General features: G+C 47.0%; 1 protein-coding gene across 2 annotated transcripts in view; it reads right to left on the bottom strand.

Annotated features, from left to right (window-relative positions):
• Window positions 1–3125: 3125 nt before the first annotated feature.
• The window catches only part of eml3 (EMAP like 3), a 95130-nt gene continuing 73885 nt past the window's right edge, over window positions 3126–24370 (bottom strand). The window contains exons 7-24 of one of the 2 annotated variants that reach the window (XM_056442205.1): window positions 19581–19616; window positions 18576–18696; window positions 18251–18400; window positions 14171–14240; window positions 13878–13988; window positions 13658–13753; window positions 10949–11083; window positions 10719–10857; window positions 10456–10607; window positions 8333–8458; window positions 7135–7266; window positions 6997–7064; window positions 6802–6890; window positions 6243–6340; window positions 5411–5498; window positions 5145–5243; window positions 4929–5059; window positions 3126–3373 (exon numbers count right to left, since the gene is read on the bottom strand). In XM_056442205.1, the coding sequence (XP_056298180.1) occupies window positions 3212–3373; window positions 4929–5059; window positions 5145–5243; window positions 5411–5498; window positions 6243–6340; window positions 6802–6890; window positions 6997–7064; window positions 7135–7266; window positions 8333–8458; window positions 10456–10607; window positions 10719–10857; window positions 10949–11083; window positions 13658–13753; window positions 13878–13988; window positions 14171–14240; window positions 18251–18400; window positions 18576–18696; window positions 19581–19616 (2003 nt within the window). In that variant the 3' untranslated portion in view covers window positions 3126–3211. Of the gene's footprint in view, window positions 3374–4928; window positions 5060–5144; window positions 5244–5410; window positions 5499–6242; window positions 6341–6801; window positions 6891–6996; window positions 7065–7134; window positions 7267–8332; window positions 8459–10455; window positions 10608–10718; window positions 10858–10948; window positions 11084–13657; window positions 13754–13877; window positions 13989–14170; window positions 14241–18250; window positions 18401–18575; window positions 18697–19580; window positions 19617–24370 lie in introns of those variants that run through there. The other variant, XM_056442206.1, reaches the window with a different exon arrangement.

Raw genomic sequence — 24370 nt, 5'->3', positions numbered from 1 at the left:
GTCAGTCAGTTACCAAGGCCACTGGTTCTGCTGTGTTCAATGTTAAAGATGACAGGACCAATGGGGTCTCAATATATATATATATTTTTTACGAATCTGATGTTTCACTGAAGAAACAATTTATCATCCACGATATTAAATACCTCGCTGGCACTTTATAGGTAGGAGCCTCTTTGAAACACAGCTCTGTGTGAAGTTTGGTCTTTAAAAAGAATGAACTTTTAACTTTTAACTTTTAATTGCGATTAATCGCGATTAATCGCGATTAATTAATCGCAATTTCAAAGTGTGCGATTAATTAGTTAATTTTTTTTAATCGATTGACAGCCCTAATATATATATATGCAGGCACGTGCACAGGTAGAGCCCTAGTGGTGCTCAAGCACCAGCTCCTTTGCCCTGGATGAGAAAAGTGCCCTTTTTGTTGGAGCCCACTTTTTTCATTCATCAGGATTTAAGAATAAAAGTTACTCTCTCGGTCATCAAGTCCCCCCAAATGTGTTTTAATATCCGACGGGGCATTTATTTGAGAATTTCGCCCCGACATGCTCCGCGGCGCTCACGAGCCCCCCCCCCCCTCCCCGCCGCGCCCCCTCCTCCTCCTCCTCCTCCTCCTCCTCCACTTCCTCCTCCGCGCAGGTCTCCTCGCGCCACCAAACGGGTGCACCTCCTTCTCCTCTGACCCGCAGCATCAGACCAACAGGTCATGACGGTGTTTGTCCCCTGACGTTGTTTTGTGATAAATCAACCACAACATGACGTCACAACTGGTCCGACGTTTCCTAAACAAATAAACAAACAAAAACTCACGAAATCCGTGATTTCAAAGCCTTGTCCAGCTGTTTACTGACGTTAGTTATGTTTAGAGAATAGAGAGAGAGAGAAGAGAGAGAGAAGAGAGAAAGAGGGAGAGGAGAGAGAGAGAGAGAGAATTCTTATTCCGTTCTATTTAACGGGCTAGTCTAGGATTTGCGTGGCCAGACTGAAAAACTAATCATAAGGCCTCTCTTGTATTGTTCAGAGGTCCGGGCCAAATGTGGAGGCGGGCCGTATCCGGCCCGTGGGCCTTAGTTTGAGGACCATTGCTCTTGGCTGTGGATGTCTATCAATATCGCTCATTTTGAAAATGAGGTCAGATACTGATCCGTATCAGACCAGAGAGGAGGGCAATACGTGGCTGGCATGACGACCCATTAGCCAATCAGAACGCTTGTACTGTTGCTATATAATAATTCATCTTTATTCATAAAGAAAATGTACGCTAGCGGTCTGATGCTGCCCAGAGGAAACGCAGGTTGAGGATGTATTGCTTCATCAGTTTATTGCTGCTTATGCTTCAACTCTGTCAGAATTTTTTTTTGGCATTGGGTGCCCTTTTTTTTGGTTTGAGCACCTGCCCCCCAAAATGTCTGTGCACGTGCCTGTATATATGTACACTACCGTTCAAAAGTTTGGGGTCACTTAGAAATGTCTTTATTTTTCAAAGAAAAGCACTGTTTTTTCAATGAAGATAACATTAAATTAATCAAAAATACACTCTATACATTGTTAATTTGGTACATTTATATTCAAGGTGGAAGTGTCTGGTTTCTAATGAAATATCTCCAGAGGTGTATAGAGGCCCATTTCCATCAACGATCACTCCAGTGTTCTAATGGTACATTGTGTTTGATCATCGCCTTAGAAGACTAATGTCTGATTAGAAAACCCTTGTGCAATTATGTTAGCACAGCTGAAAACAGTTATGCTGGTGATATAAGCTAACCAACTGGCCTTCCTTTGAGCTTGAAGAACAAAATTAATACTTCAAATATTAATCATTATTTCTAACCTTGTCAATGTCTTGACTATATGTTCTATGAAATGTTCAATTCATTTGATAAATAAAAGTGAGTTTTCATGGAAGACACGAAATTGTCTGGGTGACCCCAAACTTTTGAACGGTAGTGTATATATTTATTTATGTATACATATATATATGTATATGTAAATAAATATATATTTATATATATAAATAAATATTTATATATGCTAAATAAATAAATGTATTTATATAAATAAATATGTGTATGTGTATATATATACAAATATATGTTTACATAAATATATATTGATATACATGTATACATATATACACATTAGATACTAATTATGTAAATAGTACCGACACATAACCGTTTTTTTAATAATCCCAAATAAATTCTTAAATGATTTCCGTTACCGTTTTAATTCATCTAAAGCTTCTAACACATTTAATTTGAGCAACAGTTTTAGGATCTTCTGAGATGCTAAACCTGAACAACCTTAAGTGCATTTCAATGAATTAATCTCAAAAGAGAAATCCGCCTCACCTCAACCAGCTCTTGAAATGAAGCCTTCATGTTCAGATCAGTAACACCACATGCAGCTGTATAATATATATTGAACTTAAAGTGGCCACTCTGCATTAGGACTACTTCATTTGACTTATAATACTGTAACCCCTTACACCCTGAGGTCTGACCCACTCCGTTGTCTTCTCCTTGAAAAGACATTTACAGACATGTTTATCGTTTCATTGACTGACTTCATCCTTCTGGGTTTCAGGGTTTGGGCTCACGCGTTTCCTCGGCACACCGTTCCTGAGGCCACACTGCCCTCTAGTGGCACTTCACGCACAACACACTTGAAGTCTTCAGTTATTTATTGAGAGCGTGGCAGATGATATACAACATCACAGTGTTCCCAAATGTTCTCTTAAATATATACAAGTAATAATCCTTTTTCAAGTGCACTGATCTACTGTGAGAGACTTGTCTGAAGAATTTCAGTGCCCAGTCTGACCCTGTGTCATTCTGTGCATCTGACAATAAAAGACTTGTAACTTGTAACTAGTCAGAGAAGATGCTGAGGATTCATTTCATGGGACATGTCGGTCCTGGAAAACAGCTTCAAATATAGTTTTTAAATGTGTGAAAACATTATGTACACATCTTTAAAAAAGGCACCCGAGGGTGCACGCCGCAATGCACTTTGGTATGTTTGAAGTATTGTTGTCACCATCGAGGTCGAGTCACAGAAGACCACATATCCAACAGAACGATGGAAGAACCTCTCGGTCCACTTCCACATCGTCATGGAGTAGAACTGAGAGAGGATCCTCGACACGCTCTGCGTGACGCAGCAGTGGCTCCGCCCCCACCCCGTCTCCCGTAACAACAGCGTGTCCCTCCTAGCTGGCGGCGGGCTCCGGGGAGCGGGTGGGGGGGGCGATCACCCTCCACTGGAGGATGCAGGTGTCCTTCCCGCCCATGGAGAGGAGGTGGGAGTCGCTGTGGGTGAAGCAGACGTTGGTGACGTGGCTGCCGTGGCCCTCGTACTTGTGGCTCGGCGCCTGGAGGAGGAGGAAGAAGAAGAGGAGGAGGATGAGGAGGAGGAAGAGGAGGCCACTCTCTTTATGAGCACACTGGAGAGGACGCAGGCAGAATAAATCATTTTCTCTACGAAAATAACAATAAAATGAAGGAAGTTCAGAAGAATGAAAGTCTGAAGGCGTCTCAGATGAAGATGAGACGGTTCCTGTTGAATCTAAAGCTCCCAACTCCACCTCATGTGTCTCCTGTGACTCTCACCGACTGCACCGAGCAGCGCCGCACGGCTGTGAGGAGCCCGGCTGTGTGACCACGTCTCCTTGTGACTGAGTGAACTCCTTCTGAGACAGACAGGAGTGAAACGAACTCAAAGCTTCATGCGACACGTCTTTGTGTTTTGCTCCGTTTCGCTTCACATTTTGTCACATTTCCACCAAAGTGGCGCAGAGGGAACTCCTCTCACTTTGGGTTGTAAGGCGATCTAAAGACCTTCTCCTCCTCCTGGTGATCGGCTGTGAGTACAAATAACTTCAGCCGCTAACTCTATTTGGTGAACCGGCGGGAGATGCATTCAGCGGAGCTACGTTCCAGCTAGCAAGCTAACCTGAGGTTGCGAGCCAAATATATCTCTTTGGTTATGCTAGTTCACCAGCTAACATGAGCCATTAAGCTAACTCATGTATTATGACACACTTGTTGTTCTGTCAACAATAAATATTATAACAAAGTCAACTAGTAACTAATTGCTTTCTACCAGTCAAGAGTAACTCTAAGCTAAGCTAAGGTTAGCCAGCTAGCTGTACCGTAGCTACATGGCTCTGGTGTTAGCGTCGTCGTCGTGTTAGCACAGTTAGCTCATGAAGCTAGTTAGTACCACAGAGCCAGTGAACAAAATAAAAGAGCATTACAGAACGTAGCGTTACTCTAGACCTGATCACGACTGTGAGCTCAGGATGCAGACATGTCAGAGCTACCACAGTTCACTGAAAGGCCTCGAACACGTCTTCAGAAGGTTGGGACCTTTCAGTAAAACATCGACATATGTTTTGATTTCTATGTAACACTCAGGAAAAAGTCTGAATAAGTGAATCTGGAGCACCTGAGAAACTGATCAGGAATACGGCTATAAAACAAATAGAAAAGGCAGATCCCAAAATACAGTGATTCAAATGAGTGGCCTCTGCAGTGACCTCAGGGGTGACCTCTGCGGTGACCTCTGGGGTGACCTCTGCGGTGACCTCTGCAGTGACCTCTGGGGTGACCTCTGCGGTGACCTCTGCGGTGACCTCTGGGGTGACCTCTGCGGTGACCTCTGCAGTGACCTCTGGGGTGACCTCTGCGGTGACCTCTGCAGTGACCTCAGGGGTGACCTCTGCGGTGACCTCTGCGGTGACCTCTGGGGTGACCTCTGCAGTGACCTCTGCAGTGACCTCTGCGGTGACCTCTGGGGTGACCTCTGGGGTGACCTCTGCGGTGACCTCTGCGGTGACCTCTGCAGTGACCTCAGGGGTGACCTCTGCGGTGACCTCTGCAGTGACCTCTGGGGTGACCTCTGGGGTGACCTCTGGGGTGCGTTACCTTGGGCTTGGGACAGGGGTACTGGAAGAGGTGCACTTTACAGAAGTCGTCGGCCACGGCCACCAGCCTCTCGCTGTGGGAGCGACACAGGGCGTTGATGTCCGTGCCGTCGGAGCCCTCCAGCCACACACCTGCAACAGCACAACGGGGGTCTGACGCCATGACATCACACCGCGTGGTTCATGCACACGAGCGCAGGGCAGGTGAGAGTCTCACCCATGACGTGGAAGCCCAGCACACAGGTGTACGACGCCCACTCCCGGTCTTTGCTCTCAAAGCGATTCCTCAACAGTTTGCAGCCCGCCACGATGTCCCCTGTGAGGACACACACACACACACACACACACACACACACACACACACACACACACACACACACACACACACACACACACACACACACACACACACACACACACACACACACACACACAGTCAGCACAGTGGATCAGGCGCGGTGGGCTCTACTCAGTGACACTCACAGTAGAGGATCTCATAGTCTCCTGAGTTGGACATCACGTAGTTCCCGTCCTTGGCCCAGTCCAGGTGAGTGATGAAGCTGGAGTGGCCCTGTGGGGCAGAGGAGCAGAGAGTAAGCTGCGATGCTTAAATAAACGTCATCCTTTGTGTCTGATCGTCAGAACAAAAAACTATTAAAAAAAAGTCCAGCTCTCAAACCTGGCAGTTTCAAGTTAAAGGTTGTCTTCAGCTACTTTTGAAAAGCAAAACTTTTTGTTGTTGTTGATGAATTCCAAGTTGCTGTCAAGAGAAGCGGTTCAACGGACCTCAAAACGGACTCGTTGGGATGGTTTCTGTGTTTTAAATCAGCAGGAAAAAAGAATAAGCACGTCTAACTTTTAGAGATGACTCGTCATGATCAGCTGACACGGGTCAGTCTGGCTCAGCAGCTCATCCCTGATGTCAGATGTTCTCCGTTACGCTATCAGTCATCTAAAGGTTATTTGCATTAAAAACAAAACACAATTCAAATGATTAGGAAATAAAAGTTGTGTTTTTATTGCTAACTTTCTTTTGGGCATCAGTGGTTTTAATTCTTTATTCGATTGTTGGCGGATTAATACAACTTTGGTGAGTATTTTGTGCATTTATATATATATACATGTATATAATTATACATATATATATATATTTTCATATACATCTCTATATATATGTTAATATACATATATATATCCATATGTATACAGTATATATATACATATATACACTGTATACACTAACCCACTGATCTTCGGTCTGGATCAGGGGGAAAGGGAACCATTGGAAACTTTTCTGATTTGATGTTTCACTCACGTTACATTTCCCAAAGCGCGTGTAGCGCCGGCCGCTGTCGCTCACGCTGTAGATGTAGATGAAGTTGTCATGTGACCCCACAGCCAGGAAGCTCCCGTCTGTGAACACAAGAGGCCGTTCATGCTGCTACGCGGGGATCCACAAGATCTCCAGAACCACGACCGGTTCAGTCCCAAGTCGGTTCTCATGTGTCATTTGGTGGAGAACACAAGCTTAATTAAAAATAATTAAACAAATCAAGAAACATAAATATGTATATATATATATACAGAATATATATATATAAATACACACATATATATACATATATGTATATATATTTATATATATATATACATACATATGTATATATTGGTTGTATTCCATATTTATGTTTCTTGATTTGTTTGATATATATATATATTTTTTTTTTTTATATAGATGAATCTATATATATTCTTATATATCTATATATATATTCATCTATATAAATAAAAAGTCTCCGGACTGTGGCATTTGAGAAGGTGCTTGTCCTGCTGTTGAATGATAGATTGTGCTGAGTGGACACTAGTGGGCTGACCTGGTGAGTATCTCATGACAGACAGCTGCTCGTTGCCATCAACGGACTCAGACACCACCTCTCTGGTCTGCAGGTCGAGGACCATCCACCTGTCACAGAGGGGCGGGGCATAGGCATCAGTGATGGACAGCGACTGGGCGCCAGGCAATACACTGCACGTACTGCTCGTTAACCGGTTGATTAAAGGTGTGTTACCTTCCTGTACTGAGGCCCACTGACACCACTGACCCATTGGGGCAGAAATCAGCACACAGCCCGTAGTCCTGTCAGAGACACACAGGACCAGGTCAGAGCGTGTGTGTGTGTGTGTGTGTGTGTGGCAGCTCCTCCTACCTCCAGCGAGATGCACCAGTCCAGCATGTGCTCCTCCGTGTTCCACAGACACACCTGCCTGTCGTGGCCGCAGCTGAGGAAGATGTTCTGGGAGGGGTGTGTGGCCAGCCCCCACATCTCATCCACATGGCCCTGAGACACACACACACACACAAAGTGTTGCTGAGGCCTCATGTGCGACCATACTGTATGCGGCACAGTATGTTGTCCTAACACCCCCGGATGTGCCCCCCCCTCGCCGAACCCCCAGGGTCCGGCTTCTCAGTTCATCTCAGACGTTAAGGTGGCGGCGGGCCGTGGTTAGGCTCAGCTACAGAGGGGGTGGGGGGGGGGGTTGCAGCTCCTCGGGCCAGGAGCAGCACTCTGGGAGGTCTCTGGGGTTCGTTTCACTTTCCCACAGGTGAAACTCTCCCATATCCAGAGGCCAGCGGGTCTCACATGCTCCTGATGCCAGCTGCTGGTCTCAACAGGCGGGATACACCTGGAGACAAGACTCAGGGCGGAATTAACGTGTCGGGGCACACTGGGCCCCAAACGGGCCTCTGACCCTCCATTCCTCCCAGTCTGAGTGTCCAACCGTGGCGGCCCAGTCTCCTCCTGCCCCAGTTTGTTGTGTATTTTGAGGTCATTTCCAAACATGAATTTGCCCACTAAAGGTTTTAAAACAAGACTTTGACGTGTGGCTCTTCCTCGAGAGGACAGCCGTAAACCTGAAAGACTTTACTTTGACTCCACACCTGGAATAAATCATGCAAAAGACGTTTCTAGTATCTGTGTTCAGTAACCATCCCTCTGTAGACGTTGTCGTGGTGCAGCAGGAGCAGCCGTGTATGTTGTTGTTGTTGTTGTTGTTGGTCATCCCGTAACAACGCCCCAGACACAGAGAAACATCATCTCATCTTCGTCGAGCGCAGCAGGAAATACAACCACACACTGAGCGTCCTCTTCATTAGTGTGTATTGTGTGTCTGTGTGTGTGTGTCTTTGTGTGTGTGTATGTGTGTGTGTGTATGTGTGTGTGTTTGTGTCCACACACAATCCAGGATACCTGAGCTTTGGCCGTCCTGCAGGTACCTGTGTTGGCCGTGTTTGATTTGGGGGCGGAGCCAATGGACTCCTCCTCCTAACTGTGGAGGCTGTCTTCCCACCGGTCCACTCCAGCTCACACATGGTTCTGAAATGCGGTCCCAGACACGTACCTGCACTATGGCCACGAATCCGTGTGAGAAGGTCCCTCGCAGGATGGCGTTACGGGTCGTACCAACGAGGAGCTCCTCCCCATCCACGTCTGCGATGGTACGGACCGCTCCGTAGGTCTCTGGAATCTGAATCAATAATCACATTGATCAACTTAAACGTGTGTGAATGCACACACACAGAGACACACACACACACACACACACACACACACACACAGACACACAGACACACGCACAGAGACACACACACACACACACACACACACACACACACACACACACACACACACACACACACACACAGACACACACACACAGACACACACACGCACACACACACACACACAGACACACACAGACACACACACACACATATACACACACACAGACACATATACACACAGACACACACACACAGACGCACACACACACAGATAGACTCACACACGCAGACACACACACACAGACACACACACACACACACAGATAGACTCACACACACACACACACACACACACACACATATACACACACAGACACACACACACACACAGACACACACACAGACACACACACAGATGCACACACACACACACAGAGACACACACAGACACACACACACAGACAGATAGACTCACACACAGACACACACACAGACGCACACACACACACACACACACGCACACACAGACACACACACAGAGACACACACACACACACAGACACACAGACACACACACACACAGACGCACACACACACAGACACACACACAGAGACACACACTCACCTGACCCCTGTCCTGCCGGCTGGGACGAATGTTACTGGGCGGGATGGGTGCCGTGGAGGGTGGCGGGACCTAGCACCACTCTCCTCCATGGAGGATAGAAGACATCTACATATTCGGAACTTTGATACATGGATTTTCGAAGATTTGGATGGCCAGGCGCTTTTGCACCAAAAATTTAAAGGAAGACGCCGTTGCGGCCGCTGCCTGCTGGCCATGAGAAATGAGGCACGGGGCAGAAGTTTAAATTTCAGACTTTGGGGCCAGAGAATGCTCAAAAACATGATGGAGGATGAATTGAAAATCAATGGCATTTGATCGAGAAATAGGAGAAATGAAAAGGGAGAAAAAACTGAATTGGAAAATAAAAAAAACTGGAAACTGAAGCTAAAGCAACTGCTGCCACTACCAGACCGGGCTGCCCCTCCTTATCAAACACCAACTCCCGGAATCCGGCACAACAACAACTCCTTCCTGGAGACACATCTCCCGAGCCTCTCTGGTTGTCTCCCCATCCACTTTCAACTGTATCCCAGGACACCTGTGGTTGTCTTTCAAGACAATTCCTCCAGGGCACCATTGAGAGGACTGTCTGTTGTGGCCTGGGAGCATATGGAGGATTTTCCAGATAATATTGCATTACACCCCCTCCCCTCAATAATCTACCCCCCCTCCCCCTCCCCTTCCCCCCATCCCACTTTGCACGGGCGCTGCTGCCCTGCGCGCCTTAGCCGGCTGGCTGCTTGGCGCTGCTGGCTGGTTTGCTTGTTGTTCTGGATTACCTTCTGCCCCCCAATGGATGCTTAGATCCCCATTTGTTGGATTACCTCCTCCCTGTTGCAACTGCTGTTGTGTGTATGTCTGCTTTTTGTGTTTTTCCACTCACACTTCCTGTACCCCTCTCTCGGGCCAGGGGGGGTTGGTGTTTTTTTTCTTCTTCTTCTTCCCTCATGTGTGCTGTAATCTTTTTCCACCCTTTCTTGTAATTCGTGATTTTTGTTGTACTCCTGGCAAACGACAAATAAATATCACACACACACAGACACACACACACACACAGACACAGACACACACACATATACACACACACAGACACAGACACACACAGACACACACACAGACGCACACACACAGACACACGCACACACACAGACAGACACACACACATATACACACACACAGACACACACACAGACACACACACATATACACACACACACACAGACGCACACACACACACACACACACACACACACACACAGACACAGACACACACACACACACACACACACACAGACGCACACACGCACACACAGAGCCCCCCCCCACGTGGCTCACCTCACACTCTCTCTCGGGGGCCAGGTCGGCGCTCCAGCGGATGATCTTGCGGTCCTTCCCTCCTCCGCTGAGCAGAGCGCCGCCCTGCAGGCCGCACAGCGTGAACACGCTGCCCTCGTGGGCGCGGGTCAGCCTCTGGATCTGGAACGTCTCTGTCAACAGAGGAGTGATGTCACAGTGTCATTCAGGATGAAGCCTCTCTTCATATACATACATATATACGTATATATGTAGATATATATATATTGATGTTCAGCACTGACCTTTGGCTCCTTTGCCGAGTGTCTTGACGTCGGCGGGCGACTTGCCCCAGGTCAGGATGTTGCCCTCGGAGTCGCCCGTCAGGACGTCTCCCGTCAGGCTGAACACGAAGCACTGGATGAACTTGGGCTTCTTGTACTTCTGAAAACATATTTGCGGAGCACACGTTGGATCCATCGTCGGTCCAGGTGTGAACATCTAATCCACGTAGAGCTGAAGGAGTCGGCCTCACCCCGAAGATGCCTTGCTTCTTGGTGAACTGCCCCGCGCTGAGCGTCCAGAAGTACACGTGGGACTTACCACACGTGATGATGTTGCTGCTGTCGCTGGCGTTAAACTCCACGGAGAACACCGCCTCGTTGGTGCTCTGCACACACACACACACACACTTTTAGCATGATGTTTCACCAGTGGCGGCTGGTGAAATTTGGGGGGGGGGGGGGCGCAGTTGGGCGACGCGGTTTAAATATCACTCAACAATGAGAAGAAAAGAGGTTTTGAGTAGAATATTGTAAAAAACAAAGCTTTATTTCAAGAACACAGCGTGCTCAACACGGTCCAATAACAACTATCAACACACTGTAACTTTGGGCATGAGAGGTTCAGAGCAGCTTTAAGGAACATTGGGTTGGGTTTCAGAGGTTTACAGAATAAAAGAGTTTCACCCTCACATGAAAGAGGTTCAGAGCAGAATAGAGTCAGAAAGAGATCACATGTTACATTGGGTGACAGAGCAGAGCCACTACTGTAAAGACAAGTAGCTCCTCTCTTTAAAGTGGTCAAACTTCTCCATAACTCTCTGGTTAAAGTCAATCATGTCTGTGACCAGCCTGTTTCCATTATTCTGGAGGGAATGTGTCTGTTTTTCAGAACTTCTCTGTTGTGTTTTCGATGCCAGTTCGGTCTCCTTCTGCTGCTCTGCTCTGCAAACAGGGTTAGCTTCATGCTGTTAGCTCGTTAGCTCCATGCTCTGAGCTAGATAACTGCGTTAAGATTCATGCTTTCCACTTGTCTGCAGCTCTTTAGATCCCTCACCCCGTTGTAGTCCAGAGAGTTTCAGTCCCAGGACTTTGGAACAACAGACAGGGGAAACTAAACAGCATTACTCACTGAGCCTCCAGCTGACAGCTCCGTTAGCTACCTGCTCACGTAGCTCCGTGGAGCTCTCTGGCTGAGGGAACATACCGGTCTCTGATTGGCCGAATAGTCCAGTCACGTGAAGTAAGAAACAATGTCATTGGCCAGGGCGCACATTTTTGTGCCCCAAGATTCAGGTTTCATCCTCCAATGAGAAGCCGTCCTTGCCGAAACGACCGTGAAATGTTTGCTCGCTGCCGCACACACACATTGGGCCGGCGCCCCGTAAAGGGGGCGGGGCTTCTCTCCGTGACGATGAGTGGCGATATATTATTTATGTCACATTTAACTTAAGTGGTTGTTGACAGGCTGACGGTCTTCCACACACAGTTAGCGCGTCAACACGGTTTATTTGCTATTTAAATGATTTGGTATGTAATGTTTTTTGACAGGATATATTATATTTTTTTCTTCTTTTTTTTTTTTTCATCTCAAAATTTTAAGAGGGGCGGCGCCCTAGCGCCCCCTATGGACGCACCGCCACTGTGTTTCACCTGCGTGAGTCCAGATCAGATGTAAACATCTGGATGATGAGCAGCGAGGCGCAGCAGCAGAAGGGTTAGGTCGCCTCTTCACAGGTTCTTCCTCCAGGACTCAGAGCCACCAGCAGACACACACACATCCATTCATGCTCAGTGGCACATGGACTCACATGGACCATTCCAGAGCTGTGGAAAGGGAGTGTGTGTGTGTGTGTAAAATATTGACACTGTTGCCATGACATTCAGGCTTAAATTGCTCTCGGGAAGTTGAGGGGTTTTGGGGTAAAGCCCATCAAATCATAGCAGAGACCCCCCCCCTTTAATCTCTCCAAGCAGAGCTCTCTCATGAAGAGCATCTCCACGCTGTGTCACCGGAGGAGAAGCGTTGACTTCATTGTTCTCTCTTCCATTGTTCCTCAGGAGGATTCTGAATCCCGGCTGATACATTCATCGATGTCCGATGATGCCCCCCCCAACAAACCTGTTAAAGGAACAGCGCATCATTTTGGGAAATCGGGCGGCTTGAGTCAGATGACTGACAGGTGAGGTAGCATGTTATGTTTAGCTTAGCTCTGTCCACCAGCTTAGGCCCCCCATGTGAACCCAGTCAACCCGACTCATCTCTTGGTCCCGTGTCCTGCCGGCTTGTCGGGAAAGGAGGACATCACTTTCTGAGTTTGGGCTAAATGATGAGGAGGTAAACAATGCCACGGCCTTTGACCTCTCACTCCGAGATACGGGAGTGAACCCTCGACAGCCACGTGCACTCTGGACATGTTGGACATGTTGGTCATTATATGATGAACTGAGTGTTTTGAATCAACCTTTGAGCTCTCGTGTTATGGCCGTCCGTAGCCCGCTGACATTTGGGGTCAGCAGCAGGCCTCACCGTGACCTCTGTCCTAACCTTGACCTCTGTCCTCATCATGACCCCACATTGACCTCTGACATCACCTTGACCTCTGTCCTCACTGTGACCCCACATTGACCTCTGACATCACCTTGACCTCTGTCCTCACCGTGACCTCTGACATCACCTTGACCTCTGTCCTCACCGTGACCTCTGACATCACCTTGACCTCTGTCCTCACCGTGACCTCTGACATCACCTTGACCTCTGTCCTCACCGTGACCTCTGACCTCACCGTGACCTCTGTCCTCATCATGACCCCACATTGACCTCTGACATCACCTTGACCTCTGTCCTCACCATGACCCCACATTGACCTCTGTCCTCATCATGACCTCTGTCCTCACCGTGACCTCTGTCCTCACCATGACCCCACATTGACCTCTGTCCTCATCATGACCTCTGTCCTCACCTTGACCTCTGCGTGCTTGGTGCCCTTGTTGCAGTCCCACACCGACAGCATGTGTTCGTTGGAGTCGTCGATCACACACAGGAACGCCCCGGAGTCCTGAGACGGGGAGCGGCCATCAGTACGCCGTGTTCACAGTATCTAACACACTCAGACCCGATGAAGATAAACTAGCGATGAAGGTTTGAGAGTCTCCATCACGGCTCCTTAGAACTCAACTCACAGCGAAGGAGAAGGCCACGGAGCCCACCCCCCTCTGGAAGGAGCCCAGGCCGATCTGCTGCAGGGTGACCAGGGTGGTGGAGTCCCAGATATGAACACACGGCTGCATGGGCTGACACACGCACACACACACATGCACGCACACACACACACAAGTACACGCGCACGCACACACACACACACACACACACACACACACACACACACACACGTTACGAGGGTGACCTGTGAGCGTGTGGAACACACGTCTGTACATATGAACACAGTTTATAATACTGATCCATCGGCTGGTACCTTCCCGTCTTTATCCACCCCGGCCGTCTGGCCCGACGCCACGCGCACCTTGTCAGGATGGAGCGTCAGACTGCACAACAACAACAACAACAACAACAAGCAGAACAGGGTCATACAAAACACATGTTGTCCAGTTACATGTACATGTGTGATATCCCCCATGTCAACATGAGCCTTCAGAGTCCTCCTGAAGAGTGTGTGTGAAGAGTGTGTGTGAAGAGTGTGTGTGAAGAGTGTGTGTGCTCTCCCCTCAGCTCCGGTACTTCTCTTGTTAATGCTCTATTTAGCAACATTCAAATCTACTTTTTCTACTAAAGTCTTACACAATCTGCTCCTAGCTGTTAATCTGTTTACACACACAAGGAAAAGTTGTAAAGGTGTAATGGTGTAACGTGTAACAGTGTAATGGTGTAAAGGTGTAATGGTGTAACGGTGTAATGGTGTAAAGGTGTAAAGGTGTAACGGTGTAAAGGTGTAACGGTGTAAAGGTGTAATGGTGTAAAGGTGTTATGGTGTAAAGGTGTAAAAGTGTAAAGGTGTAAAGGTGTAATGGTGTAAAGGTGTAACGGTGTAAAAGTGTAAAGGTGTAAAAGTGTAATGGTGTAAAGGTGTAACGGTGTAACGTGTAAAAGTGTAAAGGTGTAATGGTGTAAAGGTGTAATGGTGTAAAGGTGTAACGGTGTAAAAGTGTAACGGTGTAAAGGTGTAATGGTGTAAAGGTGTAAAAATGTAAAGGTGTAATGGTGTAAAGGTGTAAAGGTGGAAAGGTGTAATGGTGTAATGGTGTAAAGGTGTAATGGTGTAAAGGTGTAATGGTGTAAAGGTGTAATGGTGTAAAGGTGTAAAGGTGTAATGGTGTAAAGGTGTAAAGGTGTAAAGGTGTAAAGGTGTAATGGTGTAAAGGTGTAATGGTGTAAAGGTGTAATGGTGTAAAGGTGTTATGGTGTAAAGGTGTAAAGGTGTTATGGTGTAAAAGTGTAATGGTGTAAAGGTGTAAAGGTGTAATGGTGTAAAAGTGTAATGGTGTAAAGGTGTAATGGTGTAAAGGTGTAAAGGTGTAATGGTGTAAAAGTGTAATGGTGTAAAGGTGTAATGGTGTAACGGTGTAAAGGTGTAATGTAAAGGTGTAATGGTGTAAAGGTGTAATGGTGTAAAGGTGTAAAGGTGTAACGGTGTAACGGTGTAAAGGTGTAATGGTGTAACGGTGTAAAGGTGTAATGGTGTAACGGTGTAAAGGTGTTATGGTGTTATGGTGTAAAGGTGTTATGGTGTAAAAGTGTAAAGGTGTAATGGTGTAACGGTGTAAAGGTGTTATGGTGTAACGGTGTAAAGGTGTAACGGTGTAAAGGTGTAATGGTGTAATGGTGTAAAGGTGTTATGGTGTAAAAGTGTAATGGTGTAACGGTGTAATGGTGTAAAGGTGTAACGGTGTAAAAGTGTAAAGGTGTAATGGTGTAAAGGTGTAAAGGTGTAACGGTGTAAAGGTGTAAAGGTGTAAAAGTGTAACGGTGTAAAAGTGTAACGGTGTAATGGTGTAACGGTGTAAAAGTGTAAAGGTGTAATGGTGTAAAGGTGTAAAGGTGTAATGGTGTAAAGGTGTTATGGTGTAAAGGTGTAACGGTGTAAAAGTGTAAAGGTGTAATGGTTGTGGCAGACCAGGGGGAAAAGCAGAGCAGACAGGGCCCAGGAGGCGGATCCCAAAGCTCAGGTTGGGGGAAGTGATCCACGGGGCGTACCTCCCAGTGCAGGTGCTGCAGCCAATGGGCACATGGGAGTGGTCACACCTGCAGCCAATCAGCTGATGAGAGACACAGACTGAGGCTGTGTCTACTACCGGACACTTGAGCACTTGGAGCACTGACTTTCAGTGCTTCGGGCGCCACACTGACAGAACCAGCAGCATCCAGAGCACTGAAAGTACCCGGATGGCGCTCTGCAAACGGGCAAAACATGCAGCGTAAACGATGGACACTACTCGCCCTAAACGGACGCCATCTTGGCTACGTAGCGGAAGAGGAGGAGCCCTTTCGCTAGCTTTTCATTTTATTTCTAAAACAATGGCGGACGAGATGGCTCGGGTAGCACAAGCGGTAGACCACGAAGCTACAGACCGTAAATGGGGTGGACCGTAAATTCCACATGGGGTGGAGAGAGGGGTAAACAAGGGACAACAAGAGGGCAAGAAGTGCTTCATTTGGTCACTTTAAGTTTCGCGGGTATCGCAAGCAGATTTGCGTACGTCACTCCCGGCTTAATTTCGCGGGTGCGGTTAACAGATTTGCGTCCGTCACTTCCGCCAAGTGGTTAACGTAAGTGTTCCATTTGATACAGACTCATCAGCCACGCAGTGCACGACAGATGTCAGTGCTCTGTATTGCAGTGTACTTCGTAAAGTGTGCGGTAGTAGACACAGCCTATATCTACCCTCCACTGGAAGGCATCAGGAGAGAGCAGCCTGAACAGGAGAGGAGAAGGAACGTTGGAACCTCAGGAGAGGAGCCGCAACAGACCGGAGGTAAGTGGACCCTCTCACCTCTCTCCTCTGCTCGGCCCATACAGGAGAGAGGAACCGTCTCACACCAGGTGTGAGACCAAAGACCCCGACCGGGAAGAATCCTTTGTTGCCGTTAGATGCCCATTCCCCCCTTTTCCTATACGTTTTATTAAAAAGACACTTTATTTTGCGCTACGTCTCTGAGTCTCCTGATTTTATTCAGAATCTCACCTCCAAGTCCCCCGGGTTGCCACATGGTGTAAAGGTGTAAAGGTGTAAAGGTGTCTACACGAGGGAGGAGCAGGAGGAGCGTTCCCCGCCTCTGAGACCTGAACCTGTTTCCTCTTCATCGAGTCGTTAGAGAGACGACCAATCAGACGCCGGGTCCTTTGTGCTCAGAGACGTGTGGGGACAAGCCGGATCTCTGGTACAGGTGTTGATACCTATGTTGTATTATTGGGACAGGTCCTGGTGTCTGTAATTATTTTAATAGGTTTAATAGATTTGAACTCTTTGAGCCCAAGACGAGTTTTAGATTCTGATTTCCACGTTTATTTACAGGCTCACGCCGTCGTCCCCACAGGCCACGTCACACATGTTCTCAGGTGGTGTTGAATAAAGGACACACAGACAGAGCGTTACCTGTATGACATGTCTGTGACTGTTAGCGGTACTTTCTTGTAAATTAAGTTGAAGTGAAAAAGTCAACAGTCACATATGAACAGTTTGAAAAAGGTGGTTAACATTGTGAAGTTAGGACAAGTTGAGGGTTTGTGTTCAAATCAAGAGACGGTTATATAAACAGTCGTCACAGTGACGTCTACCGTGTTAAAGTGTTTGTTTGACACCTAAAGTACTCATTTTCATTAAGAATCATTCTCTCGTGTGTTTGATGTGTTTCTCTCGTGTTTGATGTGTTTCTCTCGTGTGTTTGATGTGTTTCTCTCGTGTTTGATGTGTTTCTCTCGTGTTTGATGTTTCTCTCGTGTGTTTGATGTGTTTCTCTCGTGTTTGATGTGTTTCTCTCGTGTGTTTGATGTATTTCTCTTGTGTGTTTGATGTGTTTCTCTCGTGTTTGATGTGTTTCTCTCGTGTTTGATGTGTTTCTCTCGTGTTTGATGTGTTTCTCTCGTGTGTTTGATGTATTTCTCTCGTGTGTTTGATGTGTTTCTCTCGTGTGTTTGATGTGTTTCTCTCGTGTGTTTGATGTGTTTCTCTCGTGTGTTTGATGTGTTTCTCTCGTGTTTGATGTGTTTCTCTCGTGTTTGATGTGTTTCTCTCTCGTGTTTGATGTGTTTCTCTCGTGTGTTTGATGTGTTTCTCTCGTGTGTTTGATGTGTTTCTCTCGCGTTTGATGTTTCTCTCGTGTTTGATGTTTCTCTCGTGTGTTTGATGTGTTTCTCTCGTGTTTGATGTGTTTCTCTCGTGTGTTTGATGTATTTCTCTCGTGTGTTTGATGTATTTCTCTCGTGTGTTTGATGTATTTCTCTCGTGTGTTTGATGTGTTTCTCTCGTGTTTGATGTGTTTCTCTCGTGTGTTTGATGTGATTCTCTCGATGCAGATGACATGAAGCTGTTGCACTGACCAGCGGACGCAGTCCGTGTGCTTGTGGTAGTGGCGCTGTGTGCGGTTGTTGATGTGGTAGAGCACAACCACACAGGCGATGAAGAACAGCGCCTCGCCCGATGGGAGGAAGTACAGGTTGGCCCGGCAGTCGCGGCCCCGGTAACCATAGCTGGCCCGGCAAGGTCAAGGGGAAGGTCGCGGTAACCAGTGGTCCATTTCATTCCTTCACAGTTCATGTGGACCAATACAAAGATACCCTCCAGTAAAGACGGTGGAGGTGACCTCACTGATACCAGCGCTATCTGAAGGAGACAACCCTCGTGAGCTGAACGCTAGAAGGATACACCCAGTCCAACTCCAGCCTCTCGGGCGGCGGCTCCATCTTCAGGTCCTCATAGTTCTGGATGTTAGAGGGGATGTACATGGTTATCGGCCGGCCTCGGATGAACATCTTGATCGACTGTTCTGGAAGACAAACACAGCAGAGGACCAGGAATGTAGAGGTGCTACAGAGAGGACGAGAAGGCTTTCATTCTTCATTTAACCCCGTATCCTATTCCTACCATGGAGATGTTCTTTTGTTGTTGTAATACTCATTCTGGCCACACAAGAATGAAGTGCACCACGCGCTCATGTTCTAAATAGGTCTAGTGTTTTCTTCCAAGGACTCTAAACACCAGGTTTTACATTGTGTGTTTTGGCTTTCTTTTGGCTTGAAGTGTGTTTGAATCTGAAGTTCAACACCAGTGGTGTGTGGGCTGTAGTGCCACCTAGTGTAGTAGTGCTGAATATCCCATCTCTTAGCCCTTCATTCACATGCATGTCGGAAAGCTACGGTGAACGTTTGGTTACGTAGAGACATAAAAGGCTCTCTTGGAGCCAGTGTTTGGTTTGTCCCTTCAGGGCTAATGTAGAAACACAACGGACTTGGAGGTGAGGCTCTCATAACGGGCTCAAGGCTAACAAAAACACAACAACTTAGTTCCAGGTGGTTTACAACCCATAAAACCACCTTGTTATGATTATTCTAATCAATAAATCCTGCTAAATTCTAGAGAGCTGAAAGAAAAAATCATTTCACATGCCAGTTTATTAGTTCCTAAAACTTATCCTGTTGTATCACTGAGTGCATCTCACTTCATAAACATGCATCAGTCACAAATAACGTTATCTTCCCTCTGGTGTTGTGTCCACCTGATGGATGTTCATCCAGTATCCAGCCTGGTTTACTGGTCAGCTGCCAGTAGAGACAGCAGGAGGCTGGTGAATGGCTCCTAGCTGGTAGCGTGAGCAGCGTGCTCTGGCAGAGCTCACGCAAAGAGACATGAAGGACACACAGGAGGACCTACCTTGGCTGTAGGTTCCTCTTCTAGATCCAGGGGATCCTGTGAGGATGAAAGCACGAGGTCAGCCAAATAAACACAAAGATCCTCTTTAAATCACAGCCGACCTGACGTGAACCGTAGGATCTATTCCCATTCCTATACGGGATAGATCTAAGAGGATCTATTCTATTCCCATTCCTATACAGAATAGATCTACGAGGTTGAACTTCAAGCTGAGTTATTTATTTCTGGATATTCTAACATGGCTCTCTCCCCTTGGCAGCGGTTTTGTTATTTCATGAGACTGGGGGGGGGAGGGGGGGGGGGTTTACTCAGTAAGGCCGAGCAAACTGAAATGTTTAAATATCTCCCCGTCCCACCATAACATGGTGGTAACTGATGAGCGCCCAGAGAGACACCTTGGGGAGAGGACTTACCAAGACAGGAACCTCATTCTGGCCAGTGAAGAGGAAACAGGAAGACATTAATCACAGCTGCACGACAGGAGGAAACGTGTTCCTGTTCAAAGTGGATCAGAACACCGGCTTACACCACGTCCTACATCCTACTAACTAGTCCACCTATTACCACCTACATCCTACTAACTAGTCCAACTGTTACCACTTACATCCTATTAACTATTCCCACCTACATCCTACTAACTAGTCCAACTATTACCACCTACATCCTACTAACTAGTCCAACTGTTACCACTTACATCCTATTAACTATTCCAACTATTCCCACCTACATCCTACTAACTAGTCCAACTATTACCACCTACATCCTACTAACTAGTCCACCTATTACCACCTACATCCTACTAACTAGTCCAACTGTTACCACTTACATCCTATTAACTATTCCAACTATTCCCACCTACATCCTACTAACTAGTCCAACTATTACCACCTACATCCTACTAACTAGTCCAACTATTACCACCTACATCCTACTAACTAGTCCAACTATTACCACCTACATCCTACTAACTAGTCCAACTATTCCCGCCTACATCCTACTAACTAGTCCAACTGTTACCACCTACATCCTACTAACTAGTCCAACTGTTACCACTTACATCCTACTAACTAGTCCAACTATTACCACCTACATCCTACTAACTAGTCCAACTGTTACCACTTACATCATACTAACTAGTCCAACTGTTACCACCTACATCCTACTAACTAGTCCAACTGTTACCACTTACATCCTACTAACTAGTCCAACTATTACCACCTACATCCTACTAACTAGTCCAACTGTTACCACTTACATCCTACTAACTAGTCCAACTGTTACCACCTACATCCTACTAACTAGTCCAACTGTTACCACTTACATCCTATTAACTATTCCAACTATTCCCACCTACATCCTACTAACTAGTCCAACTATTACCACCTACATCCTACTAACTAGTCCACCTATTACCGCCTACATCCTACTAACTAGTCCAACTATTACCACTGACATCCTACTAACTAGTCCAACTGTTACCACTTACATCCTACTAACTAGTCCAACTATTACCAACTACATCCTACTAACTAGTCCAACTATTACCACCTACATCCTACTAACTAGTCCAACTATTACCACCTACATCCTACTAACTAGTCCAACTGTTACCACTTACATCCTATTAACTATTCCAACTATTCCCACCTACATCCTACTAACTAGTCCAACTATTACCACCTACATCCTACTAACTAGTCCAACTATTACCACCTACATCCTACTAACTAGTCCAACTATTACCACCTACATCCTACTAACTAGTCCAACTATTACCACCTACATCCTACTAACTAGTCCAACTATTACCACCTACATCCTACTAACTAGTCCAACTATTATCACCTACATCCTACTAACTAGTCCAACTGTTACCACTTACATCCTACTAACTAGTCCAACTATTACCACCTACATCCTACTAACTAGTCCAACTATTACCACCTACATCCTACTAACTAGTCCAACTGTTACCACTTACATCCTATTAACTATTCCAACTATTGCCACCTACATCCTACTAACTAGTCCAACTGTTACCACTTACATCCTACTAACTAGTCCAACTATTACCACTTACATCCTATTAACTAGTCCAACTGTTACCACCTACATCCTACTAACTAGTCCAACTATTACCACCTACATCCTACTAACTAGTCCAACTATTACCACCTACATACTACTAACTAGTCCAACTATTACCACCTACATCCTACTTACTAGTCCAACTATTACCACTGACATCCTACTAACTAGTCCAACTATTACCACTTACATCCTATTAACTAGTCCAACTGTTACCACCTACATCCTACTAACTAGTCCAACTATTACCACCTACATACTACTAACTAGTCCAACTATTACCACCTACATTCTACTAACTAGTCCAACTGTTACCACTTACATCCTATTAACTATTCCAACTATTACCACCTACATCCTATTAACTAGTCTAACTGTTACCACCTACATCCTACTAACTAGTCCAACTATTACCACCTACATCCTACTTACTAGTCCAACTATTACCACATACATCCTGCTAACTAGTCCAACTGTTACCACTTACATCCTACTAACTAGTCCAACTATTACCACCTACATCCTATTAACTAGTCCAAATATCAGTACCTACATCCTACTAACTAGTCCAACTGTTACCACTTACATCCTATTAACTAGTCCAACTATTACCACCTACATCCTACTAACTAGTCCAAATATCAGTACCTACATTACACTAACTAGTCTGACAGATGGTTACTGTTAGTTTGATAATAAGTGTTTGGTATTCAGTGCTCGTCACATGGTGGTTGCTACTCTCAGTGTTCAGCTCCAGAGACATGGACCTTCCCCTCCTGCCACTCTCCACTGTCAAGAAAACAAACCAGCGAGACTCATGCCAAGCCCAATATTCTTAATCAAACAAGAGTTATGGAGGGAGGGAGGGAGAGAGTGTTTTTTTTGGCGCCCTTTGCGGAGCCTCCATCCCTCCTCCTCCAGGCGGGTGGATTAGGCTCAGCACAGTGGATGTGATTCTAGGCAGCGCCCACAGCCCCAAACTGTCCCTGCAGAGTTTGGCTTCACAGGAACTCACATGAGGTGGACGTCCCGTTGAGTGAGACTTCTGGTGGAGTAAAGAGTGAGACTTCTGTCAGAGTAAAGAGTGATACTTCTGGTGGTGGAGTAAAGAGTGAGACTTCTGGTGGAGTAAAGAGTGATACTTCTATTGGAGTAAAGAGTGAGACTTCTGGTGGAGTAAAGAGTGAGACTTCTGGTGGAGTAAAGAGTGAGACTTCTGGTGGAGTAAAGAGTGAGACTTCTGGTGGAGTAAAGAGTGAGACTTCTGTGGGAGTAAAGAGTGAGACTTCTGGTGGAGTAAAGAGTGAGACTTCTGTCAGAGTAAAGAGTGAGACTTCTGGTGGAGTATAGAGTGATACTTCTGGTGGAGTAAAGAGTGAGACTTCTGGTGGAGTATAGAGTTGTTGTTTGTTGTTGCGAACCTGTCTGATTTTCCCAGCTGCTCCTGAACGCATCATCTCACTCTTCCGGTAAGCTCCGGTTGCTCAGCAGCGAGCATGACTTCTTCTTCTCCCCCTCCCGCTCCTCTTGCTCAGTGTGTCTCATGTATAGTTCTCCCCCTGCCTCCCTTAATGATAACGATACATGCAACAAGTGTAGTTTATTTGCTAGGTTGGAGGCAGGTCTAAGTGGGTTAGATGCACGGCTCCGCGCCATCGAAGCTCAGACAGCTATGCTAGTTAGCCCGCCCTCTCCCGTAGCCGGCGCGGAGCTACAGTCAGCTGATAGCTGTTCCCCGGTGGTGCCCGATCAGCCGGGATCGTGGGTAACTGTTCGCAGGAGTAGTAAGTCTAGACAGAAGCTCGCTGTGCACCAACCACTTCACGTTTCCAACCGGTTTCCCCTGCTCAGCAACACACCCGCTGAGGAGCACACCCTGGTTATCGGGAGCTCGATAGTCAGGAACGTGAAAATAGCGAAGCCGCGGACCACAGTTGTGTGCCTCCCGGGGGCCAGAGCCACGTGGAGTCTTGTTTGAAACTGCTGGCTAAGGACAAGCGGAGATACAGTCAGATTGTAATACACGCCGGTGGTAATGACGCCCGAGCCCGTCGGTCGGAAGTCACTAAAATTAATGTGGAATCCGTGTGTGCTTATGCCAAGACGTTGTCGGACACCGTCGTTTTCTCTGGCCCTCTCCCAAATTTGCAGACAGACGAATTGTTTAGCCGAATGTCGTCTTTCAACCGCTGGCTGTCGAGGTGGTGCCCAGCGAATAATGTGGGCTACATAGACAACTGGAAGACTTTCTGGGGAAAACCTGATCTGATGAGGAGAGACGGCATCCATCCCACGCTGGACGGAGCGCATCTCATTTCTGCAAACATGACCAAGTTGATCAACGGACAGCCATATCTGTGACAACGCAGGGTTCATGTCATAACGCAGAAACAGAGGAGCCCCACGCCCCTGTCATCCCTGTCACCCAGTGTCCCCCATAGCACATCCCTCCCCCGGGGCCTCCCCCCCTCTCACCCAGTGTCCCCCATAGCACATCCCTCCCCCGGGGCCTCCCCCCCTCTCACCCAGTGTCCCCCATAGCACATCCCTCCCCCGGGGCCTCCCCCCCTCTCACCCAGTGTCCCCCATAGCACATCCCTCCCGGGCCTCCCCTCTCACCCAGTGTCCCCATAGCACATCCCTCCCCGGGGGCCTCCCGCCTCACCCAGTGTCCCCATAGCACATCCTCCCCGGGCCTCCCC

This window comes from Pseudoliparis swirei, chromosome 21 (assembly GCF_029220125.1).
Source record: "Pseudoliparis swirei isolate HS2019 ecotype Mariana Trench chromosome 21, NWPU_hadal_v1, whole genome shotgun sequence".
Lineage (NCBI taxonomy): Eukaryota > Metazoa > Chordata > Actinopteri > Perciformes > Liparidae > Pseudoliparis > Pseudoliparis swirei.
Note: the sequence above shows the minus strand (reverse complement) of the source record. Positions and strands in the feature narration are given on the sequence as shown.